Here is a 19598-nt window from a genome sequence, read left to right as displayed (position 1 = left end):
AGTACTTCGCCGACCGAGTGGAACAGGATAAAGACTTATTCACTATCAAAAAAGGAAGTTTTAGCAGTTCAGACATGACAAATACTGCAGCTAATAGTCTAGTCTAGAAAGCAAAGAAATAATCTTCACCGTAAAGAAACGGAAGCTTGAGTACTTCGGACATGTCATGAGGCATACTAAGTACCGGCTGCTACAGTTAATAGTCCAAGGAAGAATCGACAGTAGGAGGGGACCGGGAAGAAGACGACACTCATGGATGCATAACCTGCGACAATGGTTCGGACTAACATCGACCGAACTGTTCAGAGGTGCCGTAAACAAAGTCAAAATAGCCTTGTTAATAGCCAACGTCCGAAACGGATAGGGCAAAGGAAGAAGAAGAATAGTCTAGAAAAAGGTATTATAACTTACGACAGTGGTATGGAGAAACCTCAGACGTTGTACCAAATAATAAATTTCTCAGAATTACAGTTAGTGTTTTTAAAAAATCAAAATACCGTTGATTAAAGTAATGCAAAAAAAAACAAAAAATATTTTTACTGTTTGCGCTTACTTGTAATAGAAAAATTATCTAAAACGTTATCACATGATTATAATCTATAAAAATCTTATACAAACTCTTGTAGAAAATGAATTAATGGCAACATATTTTGAAGCTTTTGGGTAACTATTACATTTTAACAGGGCTTTTTGACTATAATAACTGTATTATTTTTTCTTATTTGTATATAAACGATAAACGCATAAAATTATACATCATGTCATATGAGTTTAGTAAAAAATAAGAAAAAATAGTAAAAACAATTTTAAAAACAGAAAGAGGTGCATATTTAAAAAAAAATTAATTTTTATTCATGGTAATTTAATTTTTTTTAATACAGTTAATGATAATCACGTTATTTTACCTATTTCTGTTTTTTTTTTCTGAAAACGACTGTATTCGTTTAATTTAACGAACGACATCCATGCTACCATATATAACCATTTTTAGTTTCGAAATATTCCGAAAGGTGGCAGTCAATCCTGTATTCAAGTGACGCCTGTCACAGGAGGTGGAGAATTACGTTCCTACTGACATTTTCGGCAATAAATAATGCATTTAATCCGACAATTAATTTTTTTTGATACCTTGAAGTTATTATTCGTAAAAGTAAAACATTACCTTAATATATTTATTCTGTCACGACTTTATATGTTACTTCAAAAATAATTCAAGGTAGAATAGAAGCCGATGCAGATGAGCGAAGAATTCGAGGAGGAAACGTACTTCTTGATACAACTTGAAGATTTGGTTTAAATTAAGTCTTTAGAGCAGCTAGATCAAAAATATATATTATTTTCTATTGTCGAACATGTTAGTTGGAGGAACCGACGATTACTCTAGTATTAAGTCCCTCACAAAGCTTAGGGCTAATAACTTTGCACTCTAGTGAGAAAATGTGTCCAAAAATTCAAAAAATACGTTTGTCAACAACGGTGCTACATATTGAGTTTCTAGTATCACCAAAAGATGGCTTTGTAGAATATTTTTCAATCAAATAATGCTCACTCCACAAGTAGTTTTTGTATATTCTATACAAAATATGATCCAAAGCGTATTACTTCGACATACAAAAAAGGAGATAGAAAAAAGCATTAAGCAAGAATGCTTCTTCAATCCTGTTCATAATCTTTGTAGACTGGATCATGGAAGAAAAAGTAACCGATAATAGAACAGTTATTATATGGAATCTACACAATCAATTGGAGGACTTTATTAAAGGACAAAATAAGTGAAATGAAAAAGATATTTAAACAATAAAACAGTTAAGGGAAGTGCAAAAAGGGAAGAAAATTGTTTAAAAAATTGGTTATAACCTCACAGAAAATTATACATTATTTTATGTGGTCCTAAAATCACTAAAAAAGTCGAAACATAACAAACCTAAGAGCCTAAAAAACACAGCAAACAAATAACATAAAAGATAAAATACTAACAAATTAAAATGTCATAATGAAGAAATGAAGCGAATATATTCAATAGTAGTTGGAAGTAGAAGAAATGTTCTAAACTATAAACTAAAAATCTCAATCTTTGTAAATTGTAATAATACACCTCTTGTGTAAGATTGAATTTCACTCGTAAATATTCTTTAAAAAAATTAATGAATCGTGTCGTTTTCAGAACACTTCTTCATTTTTTGCCTCACTTTAAACCCAAATATTAAAATAAAACCTGCAAAGCATGTTGCAATACAAAATAGCTGTTTCGAAGGCCTTTGCTGCATTTTTCTAGCACCCTTTCACAAGCGTAGTTGGAAGATGTTCTATTGCACCCTCCGAGACCTGGTGTTGTACCTCCACAAGGACGAGAACGGATTCAGGAAGAACCAAATGGGCGACAATCTTCACAATGCGATCAGGATACATCACGCGCTGGCGACCAAGGCTTCGGACTACACCAAGAAACAGTACGTGTTTCGGCTGCAGACTGCCGATCAAGCGGAGTATCTGTTTCAAACGAGGTAAATATAAGCTTGGTATTCTATTTGCAAGGAGTTATATATGTGTACCGATACATTTACGAAGGCGATTCAAATGTGAAGTGAACTTTGCTTGTAATTTTTATTGTATTTAACAGCGACATCTTTATATAGCTGTAACAGTCCATGTTCCGTTTCAAAAAGGAATATTACTATATTTTACTTATTCCAGAGATAATTTATTCAACAAACCTATGGGCAAATTTCGACATACCATTTTTAACGAATTTCAAACAATTCTGTTGTGGTATTTGTCCCAAGTGTTGGGTATTTTATAATTAATTATGAAAACATGCGGAATTTAAGATAACTTACGGGGTTTTTGTATATTTTAGTGATTCAAAGGAATTGCAATCTTGGATAGACACGATCAATTTTGTGTGCGCCAGTTTTTCGGCGCCGCCTTTAGAAGCAGCAGTAGGATCTCAGAAGAAATTCCAGAGACCGTTGCTACCGTGTAGTCATACTAAATTAACATTGGTAAGTTATTGTTATTGTGGAAGTTTCTTTATTACGAGGACTAAATTAGAAATATGGCAACGTTGGTATAAAAATATTAAATGTAGCACCAGAATCGTACTGTTTGACATAAGTATGGGGTTTATTTGTTACAGAGAGAGCAATTAGCAGATCATGAGGAGAGAGTTATGAGACTGGGAGCTATGTTGGACGATCACCGGAGATCTCCACCGGAGAAAGGATCGAAATCGCAAGTCATTCAAAACTACAAAGAAAAGGAAGCTTACTTAACTTATGAAGTGAGTGAAAGATCATTTTAGTAATAATTTGTCTAAAATTGCCAACATAAACCTCAATTCTACGACACTGGTTAAGAGCCCCTTCCAATATCAGTTGGCCCAACGTTAGATTGATAAGAAAATTAAATGTTAGAGAACAAAAATAATAAATAAAAAAATACTAAAAATGTAATATTTAAAAAAAATGTGAAAGTTTACCACTAAGTTGCATCCCCTTTATTTTTAAAGACATCCACAATTCTTCGAGGCATACTTTTTACCAAGTTTTGACAAAATTCTAATGTAAACGAATCCCATATTTCTTGCAATTCGTTGACGGACCTGGCAGGATGTTTTCTCAAAGCTTTTTTCATTTCGCGCCACAAAGTCTCTATCGGGGAAAAGTCGGGACTGTTAGAAACCCATTCCAGAAGTGCTATGCCATTGTCTTCAATCCATTTTAAACTCTTTTTTGAGATATGACAACCTGTGCCGTCCTGTTGGAAGAAAATCTTCCGATGATGTTAAACAGTGTTACATAATCAGGAAAAGAAATTCTTCTGAAATATTCGAATATTTGTCCGTGTTTACAATCCCATCGATAAAATGTAACTTTTCCACACCTTTAAACGACATGCTGCTCCAGATCATGACAGATGCAGGAAATTTGACTTTTCTCTTCAGACAGTTGGGATGGAAAGCTTCATTTTTCCTGCGAATGACGCGGCTCCTACTGTCTCCAACACACACTTCAAATCTGGACTCATCACTCCATTTTATGGAATCCCATTGCGACTGAGTCCAATCTTTATGCTCTTTTGACCATCTTAGTCTATTTTTCTTTTGTTCCGTGTCTTCCAATAACGTCTTAAAACGCCATAAAACGCTTAACTCCATATAATTTGCTCGTCGATTTTTCACTATAATGCGTATTAATGCCCTTCGATCTGCTTCGGTCATTTTACTTTTTCGTACATTTCTAGGTTTTGTGACGACCGAACCTGTGGTTTTGTATCTTCTGACTATATTTCTTACACTATATCGTAACAATTGCAACATATTCGCGATTTCCGAATTGGATTTTCCAAAATTAAAAAATCTAATAATGATTGAACACATTTTCTTATCGATAACTTTACCTCGACCCATTGTACAATCCACAAACGGCAAAAAGCTTTATAATACTACAAAATACATTTGACATTAACTGACAAGATATTGTTTTGATGTCATTTTTCCATAGCTAACTCTGGATTTAACGTAATTATGAAAAAATCAACGTATGACATAAGTGAATGCATAGCCAGGATTTAGTGATTTTTTTATTGTTGAAAATAAATAAAGAAATCATAAAAATATTAATAAAAATGCCATATTAATTAATATGGGAACTTATAAAAACATACAGAGTATAATTTGCTTATGTCCAACTGATATGGGAAGGGGCTCGTATATAGAATAAATTGAGTGGGATATTTTCTTGTGTCTTCAGTTATAGTGCAATAGCTAAAACATCCATATATTCGGCTGTTGATTGGCTCCACTTTGTATTTAAATGCAGGTTTTTCGATTTTCATATCCCGTATCCCGAACGATATAAACAAAATTTAGCAGGGGTGACGATATTATGTCTACTATTATATAGTCGGTCTAGAAAGTATCCGGAAAAAAGAAAGTAGAATTATAATTTTACGGTATTTATTTCTATCACTTGAAATATAAAATTTCAACACATAATTCATCTCATTTACTTATACAACCTCCATTTAAATCTAAACACTTAACTAAACGTCCAGGTACACCCGAAACAAGGTCAAGGCAATAATTTTCGGTAATGGTGTTCCAGTCCTGTAAAACTGACCGAATCAAACCTTCTTTATCTCGTGGCGCTGCTCGTTCCACTTCAATCTTCATCAGTCCCCATATGTTTTCAATGGGGCTAAGATCTGGAGATGCTGCTGGCCACGAAATTGTTGCCAATTTGTGTTCTTGCATCCAAGCTTGAGTATAAGCAGAAGTATTGCATCTTGCATTATCTTGCTGAACACGCCACCCCTCTGGATATAAAACATTGCCTATTTTCATCTTTACATAGACTTGTTTGAGGTTTATACCCACTTTTTATCTTTTGTTGGTATTCGTAAGCTCCTCTAATTTCATTGTTTTTGGAATATTCCTCCATTTTTTCTATTTGTTCATTTTCATAGGCTCTTTTTTATTTTTACATATCTTGTCTGCTTTTCGTCTTGCCCCTTCAAATGATGTTCGTCTTTCCCGTGTTTTTCTTGTTATATGGAAACATAATATGGAAAATTAGTTGGGTTAATACCGAGGGGACCCAACATCTTCTTTTTCAGGTGCCATCTTCGCTACGGAGGTTGGCAATCATCATAGCTATTTTAATTTTTGAGGCAGTAGCTCTAAATAGTTATTTTGAGATGCATCCAAACCATTCTCTCAGGTTCTTAAGCCATGAAATTCGTCTTCTTCCGATGCTTCTTCTGCCATCTATCTTTCTTTGCATTATGAGTCGCAGGATGCCATACTTCTCGTCCCGCATCGCATGTCCGAGATACTGCAGCTTCCTTTCTTTAATTGTAAGTTCAACTTCCTTCTCTTTACCTATTCTTCTCAGTACTTAATTATTCGTAACTCTATCTACCCAGGAAACCCTCATAATTCTATAGGTCCACATTTCAATGGCGTTAAGTCGTCTCATTGTGTCTAGATTTAACGTCCATGATTCCACTCCGTAGTATAGTACACTGTATACGTAACATTTTGTTACGCGTACTTAAAGAGCTAATGTTAAATCTTTACCACATAGGACCTTTTTCATTTTCATAAATTAGAACGTGCTTTTTCGATTCTGACTTTGATTTCCGCATTGTAGTCATTATTTTCTGTTAAGTGTTCCTAGGTAAGTGTACTTTTTTTACTCTTTCGATCTGCTGGCCCTCTACTATTAAGATTTCGTTAGTATTATGGTTGTTTTTACAAATTTTCATAAACTTTGTCTTTTTGATATTGAGCGAGAGTCCGTACTCCCTACTACACATTACCATTTTACGTACGAGTCTTTCCAGGTCTTGTAAACTATCGGCTATTATTTTACTGTATCATCTGCACATCTGATGTTGTTAACTAAGACTCCATTTACTCTTATACCGACTGTTTCATCTTCCAGAGTTTCTCGAATTACCTCTTCAGAATATGCGTTAAATAATAGAGGTGATAGTATGCAGCCTTACCTGACTCCTCTCTTTATTTCCATTTCTTCAGATGTCTCTTTTTCAATTCGTACTATTGCTCGCTGATTGTAATAACCCAACACCCCAATAGTTTATTTTAAGATACCTAGCAGCATTGCCAAATGTATTTAAAATATATTGTTTTCATGAACCTAATGCATGTTTTTTTGTGTTTTAGCTGAAGCGGTACAAAACTTATAGCCTCATGTTACGTTCCAAAATGTCACATTACCCGGAGCTGACGATCAACTTGGTGGAGCACTCCATCGGCGAAGTGGACGAATCGTTGGCGGGAGCGACCGGACCGTCGGTGTGTTTGCTGGACAACACGGAAGGCGGCGTTGTAGCGCCGCCTCTACCCGATCGGCCGTCTCCCACTGTCAATAGGTACAGTTACAGACAGGCCATATACAATCGAAATTTGCTCAACGGGGACGTGGACGCGGGTTGAGGGATGTGCTCGTGCTGGTGGCATGCTTGGTTTTGAGATTTTTTTTTTTATTTTTTTTTGTTTGGTTCGTTATTGGGGTGGACTTTGGTTCATTTTGCGTTTTTGGTAAAAGGGTAGATCGTAAATGTTGGTGTACACACAATTTTCACGTATACATTTTTATAATTTTTCATAAATCACTTTTTATCTATTCTTTACGGGTAAAAAATCATTTTTGTGTGGCCTGCAAACGCAGTTTTTACCTACAGTGTGACTCAATTGTTCTCGTCTCTATATTCGGTAAAATACAGATAATGTATTTACTAGATTGTCAATTTTAAGGATATTTTAATAAGAAACAACATTTTCGACAATATACTTTGGTGATTTATTTTTTAAAATATGCCTCAAACGTAGTTTTTGATATAAAATGTTTTATATTTTAAAAAAATTCAATTTGATCATTTGGAATTATTCAAGTCTAATGTTAAATGAAATGCTACTTAAACAATCTTATGGCAAATTTATATTCTGACCTGTAACACCTGATACAGCTTTCTATTCTTTCTTTTCTCTTCAGTTTTATATGATCTCCAGTGTTAACATCGTAACAATCAAGTGCATATTTTTGAAGACTACGTTTCCAGGCATCCTAAATATTACTAAATATCATTTAGTATGACTGAATCCCATTCAGAATCATTAAATATTATTTAAACCATTACAAATCAATAAAAGTGTTTGTACATGGCAGCTTCCACTTATACAACCGAATGCCAAAATTTTACATTAGCTACTGTGATTTAAAAATACGAAAATATGAAAGATTTGATACAATTTGGATTATTTCCTTTTTATTTGTTATATAATGCAATTAATTTCTAGAAATGTGTTATTTCACTCACTTTTTCGTTCAGACTCGTTTTAATTTTGCTGGGACGAGCTTTCGACCACTTCTACGGAGTCATCAGCAGCGCTTGGTTCTCGAAATGTTAATTTGTTTACACCAAATACATCACAAGCAAGACTGATTAGTTTATTGCCGTGGTTTGCCTAATCAAATGGATGTCACTACTCATTCGATTCAATTTTTAGGTTCAAACTTGTTTGATTTTGTCGGGACGAGCTTCTACGGAGTCATCTGCAACGCTAGGTCCTCGAAATGTTAGTCTGTTTACACCAAAGATATCACAAATACTACTGTTTGGGATATTGTTGACATAAGAGAGTCACATTTTGGATGAAGAGGAAATTGCTGTGGTTTGGGTTATTAAACCGATGTCACTACTCATTTTACTCAGTTTTTTACTTGTTTAATTTTGTCGAGACGAGCATTTGACTCCTTTTACACCAAAGACATCACAAACTCTACTAATTAGGATATTGTTGAAGTGACTTCGACACATTTCGGATCAAGGGGAATTGCTGTGGTTTTTCGGGTGTTTCTACTCATTTAACTTGGCTTTTTGGATTCAGACTCGTTTGATTTTGCTGGAACGAGCTTTCGACTACTTCTACGGGGTCATCAGCAGCACTTCGATCTTGAAATGTCAATCTGTTCACACAAAACACCACTGATTAGTTTGTTGTAAAAGTGTGGCTTTTACATTTTGGATGAAGAAGGTATTATTGTGATTTGCGATGCCATATGTCGATAAACGGAAACTGTTACAATAATAAATGGTATTGTAATGTAACAGCAATATTTATCAACTCTTAAACATTTTAAATTAGTAATAACCCTTGTATTTAACTGATGATATTCTTTGGCATTCTCATTTTCGCATAAAGAAAGTGTTTATATTAATATATCAGCCAATAATGTTATTAATACTTACAACGCAACGCCTTTCCATAAAGATGATAATATTTCAAGTATTCCCAAATTTTCCCTATAGATACATACTTTTGGTCCCCTTGTCTTTGTCCCATGAAATTCAGTCATACCCCATACACTTGACCTAGACCTTCACCTCGGATCTCTCCGAACCGCGGATTTGGTCAACCTCGTAAAGGGTCGTAAGCTGCAGTATTTGGGACATATAATGAGAAATTAAGGCAGATATGAGCTACTTCAATGCATTTTGCAAGGTAAAATTGAAGGAAAAAGGGCCCCAGGACGAAGAAGAATATCCTGGCTTGCTAACCTGAGAGCATGGTATAGAAACACCTCAACACAGCTATGCCGTATAGCAACCAACATAACCAGAATTATCGCCAACGTTCGGACAGGCACCCTAAGAAGATTATTTGACATTTGACATCTGTCAACGTCAGATTTTTATGTGTAACAGTTGAATCGTTCGAAACTTTTCACAAATATGCCTCATCATTTTCGTGAGCCAAGTGGATTCGAAGACCAAACAATTTTTTAACGTAAAAATAAAAATAATTAAACAAATGACTCTTTTTTTGAAACCATGTGATTCTAATATCCGAATTAACTGCATTGTATAACAAGTCTATTGCGTCCACATCAACCTAATTTTAATTAAATCCACAAGGAAAATAATTCCTGCAGCTGGCTGTATACCACGTATAACAAAAGAGGTTAGTCTTTGTATGTGGGTATATTTTATTTTATAAAAAACCCTTAAAAGGGCAACATTAAAAGCACGAACGTTTTCGGAACAACTGTTCCATCATCAGGTTAAAATACAGGTTACCATGCCTGAGCCACCAAAATATTTGGGTAAAAACCCTTTAAAATGTAATGTGTTACCAAAGATTGTACATGATGTTAATAATATTATATGATGTTTAATATTTTAATTAAATTTTACTTCAGGTAACATACACCCATGCTTAAGTGAGTTCCAGTGTCCGGAGAGTAAACCTCTTCAAACGGACTTCAGCTGGTAACTGTTACCAGCTGTTAAAGGGTTTTTACCCAAATATTTTGGTGGCTCAGGCATGATAACCTGTATTTTAACCTGATGATGGAACAGTTGTTCCGAAAACGTTCGTGCTTTTAATGTTGCCCTTTTAAGGGTTTTTTATAAAATAAAATATACCCACATACAAAGACTAACCTCTTTTCTTTAATTTTAATTAGTATTTTATACATATAAAGACCCTATTATTTATATTTAGCGTATAGTTAATATTTATACATATTTATTTTACATTTTTCCTACTTTTTATATGGTTTTTTTTTACATGTGAACACCAACATTTTTGAGTAATTCGCTTTAATCGCTAATCCATATAGTTATTTTTGTGGTACTTAGCAAAACGCGGTATTTGGTAATTTTTGGCGGTAATTTACATAATTCAACTCTTACAGGCAGTTTTATCTTTGAAATTCTCGAAGTTTCCTCTTCGACTGAATTTGGTACACAAACCAATGTACAGCGGGTAAAATTTTGATCAACCAATGATTACTAATATATGTACTATTAATAAATCCAAACAAAAGCAGTAATTAGTAAAAAAATGTAAAAATTTAGTTTACTTGGTTATTCAGTTATGCATTATTAAATAATTAGTTTGCTAGAATTCGATTTTTTGTTGAAGAAACTTCTCTGTGATCGTTTAAATGTTTTTAGAATTTCTGCCTGTTTGACCTATATACACTATTCAGTTTTTTATCATCTATAGCTTTATTTTTGTTCGTTTTTTTTGTGGTTTTTGATACATTTTTTCTATGAAATTTTGCTACTTCATTAGCAAGTTAACAAGATCTGCTGACTTGTATTGCGCTATTTATATTTAACGTTTTGATCATAATCATCATCAAGGTTGTTTGACATGTTTATATGAATTTTTGACACTGATCAATGATTTACTCTCTCTGTACATTGTTGGACGTCGCCGAACACAAATGTATTGCATTTATTTGGAATTTATTCAATTTTTTAAAACGTGTTCAAAAATGAAACTGTCGAAAGAGATGGGCCTTAATTGTTGTCATTGAGCTCTGTATGTTTTGGCTACCTGTACTTGACTTTTTAACTCCCGGTATGAATTCCCGATCATTTTTCAGAGATGCAAACATTTTGACAGGTATTTTATCGTGTTTTAAACGATTATTTTCTATGTAGAAATAAGGGAAGTTTGTTTTTTATATAGTTATAGGTTTACCTGTCAAAATATTTTAAGTCTCTCCGTATTACCTACATAGTTGTGTACCTTTCGTCTTTTGTACAGTCTCCGTTCGCCAGGACAGTGCTGTCAACAAATATGACTTTTATGACAAGTGTCAAATGACGTGGCTTATCAAATAATATTGTTTTCATTATGAATATAACATCCAAAAGTAATGGCCATCGTCTTATTGCGGTGATGCGGCAGGCAGTGTCCAATAAACGATAAATGTCGATATGAGGTTATAATTCTGATATTTTTGGTAAAACGAAAAACTATACTTAATTGGAAAATGTCTGTAAATAAATTACAATTACAAAATGATCTTTCACCCCTTTATGATTCAAAATAATCCATGTCAGTAGAAGTACTCTTTTAAGTACAGAACATTTTGACATTTGCACCCGACCTGTGTGAAGTTTGCTGGTCTTTTTCGGCCACGGATACTATTGTTTCCCGTGCTCACGGGACATAAAATCAAGTTCTAGTGTTCTGCGCAGCTTAGAAAATATATGTTGACATTACGTCAGTAGAGGTGGAAAATGATTCACTTTTTTCCAAAAACTTACAATAGTAATAAAATACTTCCAATTTTATAATAGACATAAAAACTGGGGATAAGAGTTTACAATAATTACAATATATATAATTTATATATAATAATAATAATTTGAATTGGTCGTGTGTAAATATATCGTAACAGTTTAAACATACATTTGCAATTTAAAGCCATATTTGTTGACGACTGTCGTGTGTATCGAATTCCCCACCGTTTGTTGTATGCGAGGTTGCTGAAACTCTTTGAAAGGAGAAAGATCGTTAAGAATTAGGTTATGACTACATTCCAAACATAATCATATTGACTTTTTATCATTTTGACAAGACTTATTGCTGATGGTGATGTTACAGATGTTTTATATGATAAGAGGTGGTTTAGGATCAGCCTTTTGAACGATTTTTATTAAGTTTGTATATAAAATGATGCATTTATGTTTCAAAATGGTAACTTTCACATATAGGTGAAGGATATTAGGAGGAAAGCTTGACAATTATATATGTGTTCTCAAGTGGGCTGAATTGTCTTTCCAAACACACATACTATTTGTACCTGTCTAGAAATAACTTTTGTTTGTGAACCAATAATTTCCAAATGATGTGGAAACAAAATACAAAATTTAATCTCCTTTTACTTTCAAACACTTTTTCAAATATTTAAGCAGTAATCACATGTTTTCTATCTCTAAAGTAAGATTCTAGAAAATCTTCAAAACGTCAATTATCGCTGCTATCACCTCTATTTTGACTTATTCATTTCTTAGGGATTTGAGAATAAGTAATTGGTTTGGATTTAATAGAATTTGAGTGAAGCATTCGACAACTTCTGTGCCTCAGGCTTCAGTCTTCTGGGACTATCCCAATTCACTGTTTTAGCACAATTAATATTTGGTAACTGACCAGAACAACTTGTTTTATAACGTCAATGGAGAGGTGGATCAATATGAATGGCTTAAATAGGCACCAGGGGAGATTTTGCATGGGCTATTTTGCAAAACATGATCTTTGTGAAGGTTTAAAAGAACCGTCATAGATAATTATGATGGTTCTTTACCGTCATCATTAATCAGCTTATAAATTTGTCCACAGCTGGACGTAATCCATTCTTGAATACTTCCATAACTCTATCTTGTATACTTTGTATCCAATTTGGCCGATTCGCCACAATTTAATTGATCGGGTGATCCCTCAATCTTTTTGAAGAACGATCTCTACTTATAAAGGCATTTTCTGTGGAAATCTTAACTCGATCATTCTTTTATTGTACCTATTACTGTGCATTCTTGCGACATGCCCTCCCCAATTCCACTTTAGGATAGTTATTCCTTCCGCAACATCTTGTATTCGGATTCTTCTGCGCATTTCTGCATTTGGAATCCGATATCTTCGAGATAGGCCCAACATTGATCGTTTCATTGCATACTGTGAGGTTTTTACGTTACTGAATGTTCTTTTTGTCAGGGTTGGGATTTCTGCATCGTGAGGATCGTATACAAAAATACCATCTTTTCTATGTTGTTGTGACAATCGGGAAGTACTTCGATCTCAACTGCTTCTTTTCTTTACAGTCTTCATGTTTTGTGCTGGGTTATAATACAGTTCTTCCATTATAGCTCTTTTTGTCTATTAAAAAACTATTAAAAGATATTTAAGGATGTGGAAAAGTATTTCTAATTATTTATAGAAAAAACTGCTTGCGTAAAAATCAGTTCAAAAGGTTGCCTTGACGCACCACTCCAAAAAAGTATTAAGGAACTATTAAAACTTTGTCTGTATCGAAATATTCTATTGTGGCAATCTTATTTGCTTAGATTGTTATTTTTCCTCTGTATATTTCCGATGTATTTCCCTGCCTAAATACAAATACATTATGATTATTATTACGGACGTTGCTGGATTATTTTTGCTTCACAGTACAAACAATAAATAAGCGTCAGAATAATAATCACCTATTTTACGACTTGTTATATTACAAATATTCGCAATAGGAATCAAAAATATGGCAAATAAAAAGAAGTTTTCCAATAATACATATATTTACCATTTAGCATAGCTAACGTTTATTCAGAGAATTACTTTTTTTTTCTATTCCCAATAATTTTTTGTAGATTATTTTACCTTACTCTAAAATCGCTTTTAGGTGAGCATTTCTAAGAAAAGATATTTACTTTTTTTATGAAAGTCAATTAGCTTGGCTTAAAAAAAAATCATAAAATTTTGTACCATTATTAAATGTTTAAGTGGTTTTAAAAGTAATACTGGAGTCAATTAAAAATTTTATACGTTTCAGAGTAAATATTGTGCCAACATGTATAGAATAGTTGTCATCATCATCGTTTATTCACAATATATTACACTCTATATATCTAAAGATATATATTTTATTCAATTTTGTTCCGTCTTTCCACTATCTTTAACGTAAAAGGTGCATATGTCTGCGAATAACTTGGTAACAACATACAAATACATCAAACCCAACATTTTACAGTAATACGCATCAGATACTTTACCTTCTGAAGATGGCCTACTCCATACCCAGCTGTTCTTCTTTTATAGTCCCAGAATTTAGGTATTCCGTTTGGTAATCTTTCCATTGAGCTCTAAAACGTCTGTTGTGACATGAAGGGCCTGAAGTAAATGACAAATAACGAATTATATTAGATATTCCAGTTTCTGAAGGTGATTTCTCTACTCTATTTTCATTTCTTTCTCACGGTTCGGTAACATACCATCTGCCTCTAAAACTGGTTTTGTGGCAAAGGTGATATGGAGGACGTGGAGTGAACAGCAAATTATACATAACATCAGATATGAAATCTTGTGGAGATAGTTTATCCACTACACTTTCAGCTGTTGTTTGTTTAATGCTTTGTATCTTCTTCAAAGAGCTCTAAAATTACTTTTTATGGTATAAGTGGCATTAAGAGCATGAAATAAACGATAAATTACCCTTTGCATTATATATTTCACCTACTGAAGATATTTATCTACTCCATCTTCAGCAGTTCGTTTCCACAATTCAATTATTCCTTTTGTTAGCTTGGCCATTTAATTCTATAACGAGTGTTGTGGCATATGTGATACGAAAGGCAAGAAATAAGCTACAAATCACGCAAAACATCAGATATTCTGTCTTCTGAAGATAGTTTTCAACTCAACCTTCAGCAGTTCTTTATTTAAGAGTGCTATGATTCAAAGCTATCTTCGTCAAAGAGCTCTAAAACGTCTCTTTAAGGTATAAGTGACATTAAGCGCGTGAAATAAGCGACAAATTACATATTCCACCTCTTGAAGATGTCTATCTACTCGATCTTCAGCAGTTCGTTTCCACAATTCAGTTATTCGTTTTGATAATGGCCATCTAATTATAAAACAAGTTTCGTGGCACATCTGATATAAAAGATAAGAAATAAGTTTTAAAACAATCATAACATCAGATTTTTCATCTTCTGAAGATAGTCTGGCCACTCCAACTTCAGTAGTTCTTTGTTTAACACTGCCATGATTCAGTTATTCTTTTAGTATCTTTAAACAGCTTTAAAACGTCTCTTTAATGTATAAGTGGCATTAAACGCCTGGTATAAGTGACAAATTACTCATTACATTATATATTCCACCTACTGAAGATATTTATCTACCCCATCTTCAGCAGTTGGTTTCCACAATTCAGTTATTCCTTTTGATAGCCGGGATATATAATTATAAAACAATTTTTGTGGCACATGTGACATGAAAGAGAAGAAATAAGCTATAAATCACGCATAACATTAGATATTCTATATTCTGAAGATAGTTTGGCCACTCCACCTTCAGCTGTTCTTTCTACGATTCAGTTATTCTTTTGGTATCTTCTTCAGAGAGCTCTAAAACGTCTCTTTAAGGTATAAATAACATGATAGATGCTCTATATAGTACATCTTTAACAGTTAGCAATTCTTCTTTAAAAATCCCATTTAGATATTCTTCATAAAAAAGATCTAAAACGTATTTTTAAGGTGTAAATGACATTTCGTTAAGTACTTCACCGTTTCGAAAATGGTCTAATGTATCTTTCGTATTTCTTCAGTGTTTTAAAAGGTGTTTTATGACGCATGCGTCTGATTTTTGACGAATAAGAAGAAGGACTTTTTCCGACTTCCAATCGCCACTTAGACCGGTTGTTCCATAGATCTTCTTCTATGGCTCTCTCTCTCAGTTCTTTATTTATTCCTTCGCTCCAAGTTTTGCTCGGTCTACCTCGTTTTCTCTTTCCTTCTGGTTGCCACTTTAGTATTTCTTTTGGCATTCGTTGTTCGTCCATTCTTTGTATGTGTCCGAACCAGATAAGTTGTTTTGTTGTTAGGTCATCTGTGATTGTTCGTTTGATTCCCATTATTTCTCTAATGCGTTCGTTGGTAATCCTTTCTCTTCTATATCTTCCTGCGGCTCTTCTCCAAAAATCCATTTCCGTCGCTTTCAGCGTTGACAGTGTTCTTTCTTTCAGTGGCCATACCTCACAGCTGTATAAAGTGATACTTTTTTACTATAGTCTCATATATCCTCTTTTTATTTTCTTTGCTGATGAATTGGTCCCATAAAATGGTGTTTAACATTGTGATGGCTTTTCTCCCTGACGTATTTCTCTCTCTTATGGCTTTGTCTAATGTTCCATCTTGTGAAATAGCGATACCTAGGTATTTGTAGTCACAGCAGTGCTTTATCGTAGTGTTATCGTCTAATATGAGATATTTTTGTTCTACTCCAATGCACAGGTATTCGGTTTTCTTTTTATTTACTTCTAGACCCCATATATCATACTCTTCAATTAATTTTTGTGCCATATAGTTTAAATCGTCATAATCTTGAGCCATTATTACTTGATCGTCTGCAAAGTTAAGCGTATATACCATAGTATTGGTGAGCGGTATCCCCATTGTCCTGCATTTTTGTTTTCATCTTTTTAAAGCACTTTCGAGGTATATTTTAAATAAAGTGGGAGACAAGCAACATCCTTGCTTTAATCCTTTTGATGTTATAAATCCTGTTGTTATTTGTGTCCCTGCTTTTATCTTTGTTATTGGTTGGTTGTATAGCATTTAACATTTAACAAGTGATAGGTGAAAAATAACTGTTGCAAGCATATGAATGGCATGACAGATGACACATAATGTATCATAGGTTTAATTATCAAAATCTTCTTGCTTTTCCATGGCAAACTCTCACAACTAGTAGTAAAACCTAAAATAATGAAAAATTCTTTATTTTTCACGAATAATATACATTTTTTAGAAAAAATTTTTAAACAAACAATTTTTTGTTCTTACCTAAACATATCTATTTAATAACAGCCAGTGATCGTCTGGAAGTTATTTTTATCTAATTAAAAAATAAAAAAATCATCACATAAGCTTTTTCTGCTACGACGAACATCATAATACAGCGTTAAATGAAAAATATTGCAAGCGAAAAAGTAAATATCGTTTCTATCAAATGCATTAGCATCATATTTTATCGTACCATTTTCCCGACAGCTAAAATTTAAATTTTCCTGTATATATTTTAGAAGTTAGTTGTTGGTAATCATATTTGAATAACGAAAAGGTAGTCGTGAGCACTCCGTGACATTTCTGGAAGATTCCTTTAGAGATATTACAGAGATTAATGTATTTGGGGCAAATAAAAGCTGAAAGATTTATTGGGTGCCACTGAAGCGTATTTTAATCTAGAGAGTCACTGCAACGTTGCAATAACTAACTGCATCATCTTAAGTTTGTTGTCAATCGTTTCTTATACGAAGTATAAAGTACAGGTTGGAACGTTTTTAATAAACTCGTCTTAAACTTTCTTTTTGAAGTTTTTTTTGTGTAATGTTGTGTATTCTTTATCGAATCTTCACTCGTAGAAAAGTCTCCTGATACATTAAAAACCAATAAAAATAAAAAAAATTGTCTTTTCAACTCTTCTGTCCATGATATGGTATTTCTAACCTATAAAAATGATGACAGATGAAATTTGACATATGACTTAATCTTTTATGTCGTCTTTATCGATAAAACTAGCATTGTCTTTAACGTCCAATACGTTTTCCAGGTTCTTTCGTCAAAATATCTGTTCGGGAAATTTTTAAAGTCAAGTTGTTAAATATCTGGGTAAAATCCTTTGTAGATAACAGTTTGGCACACATGCGACACTGCAAGCTATGTTTGAAAACACAATCACCTTGTTTTCACTTTCTGTTAGCTTTACTTTTTCACAAACAAGCACTAGCACTGGACTGTGATGATGTTAGGATTCCCTAGAAGTTTTTCATTTTTCAGAACATTCTTCCTACCATGTGATTGTAATTGTCAGGTTTTTCTCCCCTCTTGGGGGTTATTTTTATCTTAGGTGAGTTGTGTTTGGATTATATTTGTACCAATCTTGTCTTCATTTATTCGTTTTATGCATGTTTTGTCTTCCCACCTGTGTTTTTAATGTCTCTTACACCAGGTATATTGCTGATTTCCTCTTTTCTTTTTATTTATTATTTTCCCCCTAAAGTATTCATCTTTGCTTCACTGGGGATTCGTAATTTGACCAAATTATGTATATTCTATTAATTTTTGTTAAAATATGCCCTTTTAATCGTGCTACATTTTCTCATTATTGTGTCTTATGAGCTTTATTGGATTCGTAATTTGAAAAAATAACATTCTCTTCTTTTACGATTTTTTCTACCCCATTAGTTCCAAACCTGCTTTTTTAAACACCGTAAAATTTTGAACATCCATCGTGTATCTCCCTATCAAGCGATTTCGTTCTGCCATATTTTCTTTCTTATGTTCTACAGTTTTCTTCTAGGTTATTAATTTTTACTTATTTTCTGTATAAAATCAATACCTTGCAAAAATCGAATCATGCATAATCAAAAATATCGAATTTTATTAAAATAGTTACTACGCCACTGGATTTAGAGTGCCTCCAAATAGCTATGACCAATATTTCATAAAAAATATCTGTATTAATATTAAAGACAGAACAACTTAAAGCTCGGAAACTCACTAACAAATAAATGGTCTGTATCTATAGATAACCGTGGAAACTTTACATTATAAATACAAAAATATTTAGTGTAATAAAATATTCGTTTCTTGGCAAATTGTCATTTTTCAGGGTAGGTGCAATACGCTTTCGTGGTCGAAAATGTGAAAATTTCTTAGTTAATTTTTTATTATGAGATTTACTACGCCACTGGAGTTCAAGTATCTCCAAATAGGTGTGACCAGATATTTCATAAGGATATACTAGTATTTATTAATAATGAAGTCGTTAATAATTTTAATTTAGATCCTAATTGTCACTACTGATCCACCATCTAATTGGCTACATTTATCAAATTATTATATTTGAATTCTGTCGAATTATTGCTTAAATTTCGGTTTTGCCCCTATGAGGGTGTTTTCCTCATAGAAAGAAGGTCTAAACCTTCTTTCTATATGATGAGTCTCGCTACATAGCTTCGCAAAATGATCGCTAAGCTATTGCATCACAGTCCTGACATAATGCACTGTGTTGCTTTCTGAACATACGATGAACTTTATATAATATATAAAGCCATCAGGAAGGGAGGAGAATGTCCATGTATTTTGCATTGGGTATGTATATTACCATAGAAAATAGAAGCAAGAGGACTATAATTATGAAACTATTTAAAAAGTAAAATCAATAAACACATTACAAATACATAAAGATTTAAATTTAAATAAACATAAAATAAACGTAAATATCGTAAAATGTTCTGATAAAGTTAAAGTTGAAAATAGTAGTACTCCTTCGACGTAGTACTCCAAAATTTACGATAAAAAAAAATGTAGAGAATTGACCGGAAATTTTCAGCTAGATTTTGAAAACAGATGAGGAACTAGAAAGACACTAATGACTCGCAGAATGACTACAAAAAATAGACTAGATTCGTTGAACATTTATGTTAAAAATCTCTGTAATTTCTGTCTTGATCTCCAAAATGAATTATGATTTTAATTTTTCCCTCACATTTAAT

At 33.1% G+C, this 19598-nt stretch overlaps 1 protein-coding gene across 3 annotated transcripts in view; it reads left to right on the top strand.

Moving 5' to 3' along the window:
* Efa6 (Exchange factor for Arf 6) overlaps positions 1-19598 on the top strand; it is a 196111-nt gene that overhangs the window by 158477 nt on the left and 18036 nt on the right. For 2 of the 3 annotated variants that reach the window (XM_072535869.1, XM_072535866.1), the window contains exons 13-16: positions 2255-2504; positions 2858-3002; positions 3137-3280; positions 6689-6897. In XM_072535869.1, the coding sequence (XP_072391970.1) occupies positions 2255-2504; positions 2858-3002; positions 3137-3280; positions 6689-6897 (748 nt within the window). The remainder of the gene's footprint in view (positions 1-2254; positions 2505-2857; positions 3003-3136; positions 3281-6688; positions 6898-19598) is intronic. The other variant, XM_072535868.1, reaches the window with a different exon arrangement.

The sequence above is a fragment of the Diabrotica undecimpunctata genome, chromosome 6 (genome assembly GCF_040954645.1).
Source record: "Diabrotica undecimpunctata isolate CICGRU chromosome 6, icDiaUnde3, whole genome shotgun sequence".
In the NCBI taxonomy this organism is placed as follows: domain Eukaryota; kingdom Metazoa; phylum Arthropoda; class Insecta; order Coleoptera; family Chrysomelidae; genus Diabrotica; species Diabrotica undecimpunctata.
The sequence above is the reverse complement of the archived record's forward strand: the minus strand, read 5'-3'. Positions and strand labels throughout refer to the sequence as shown.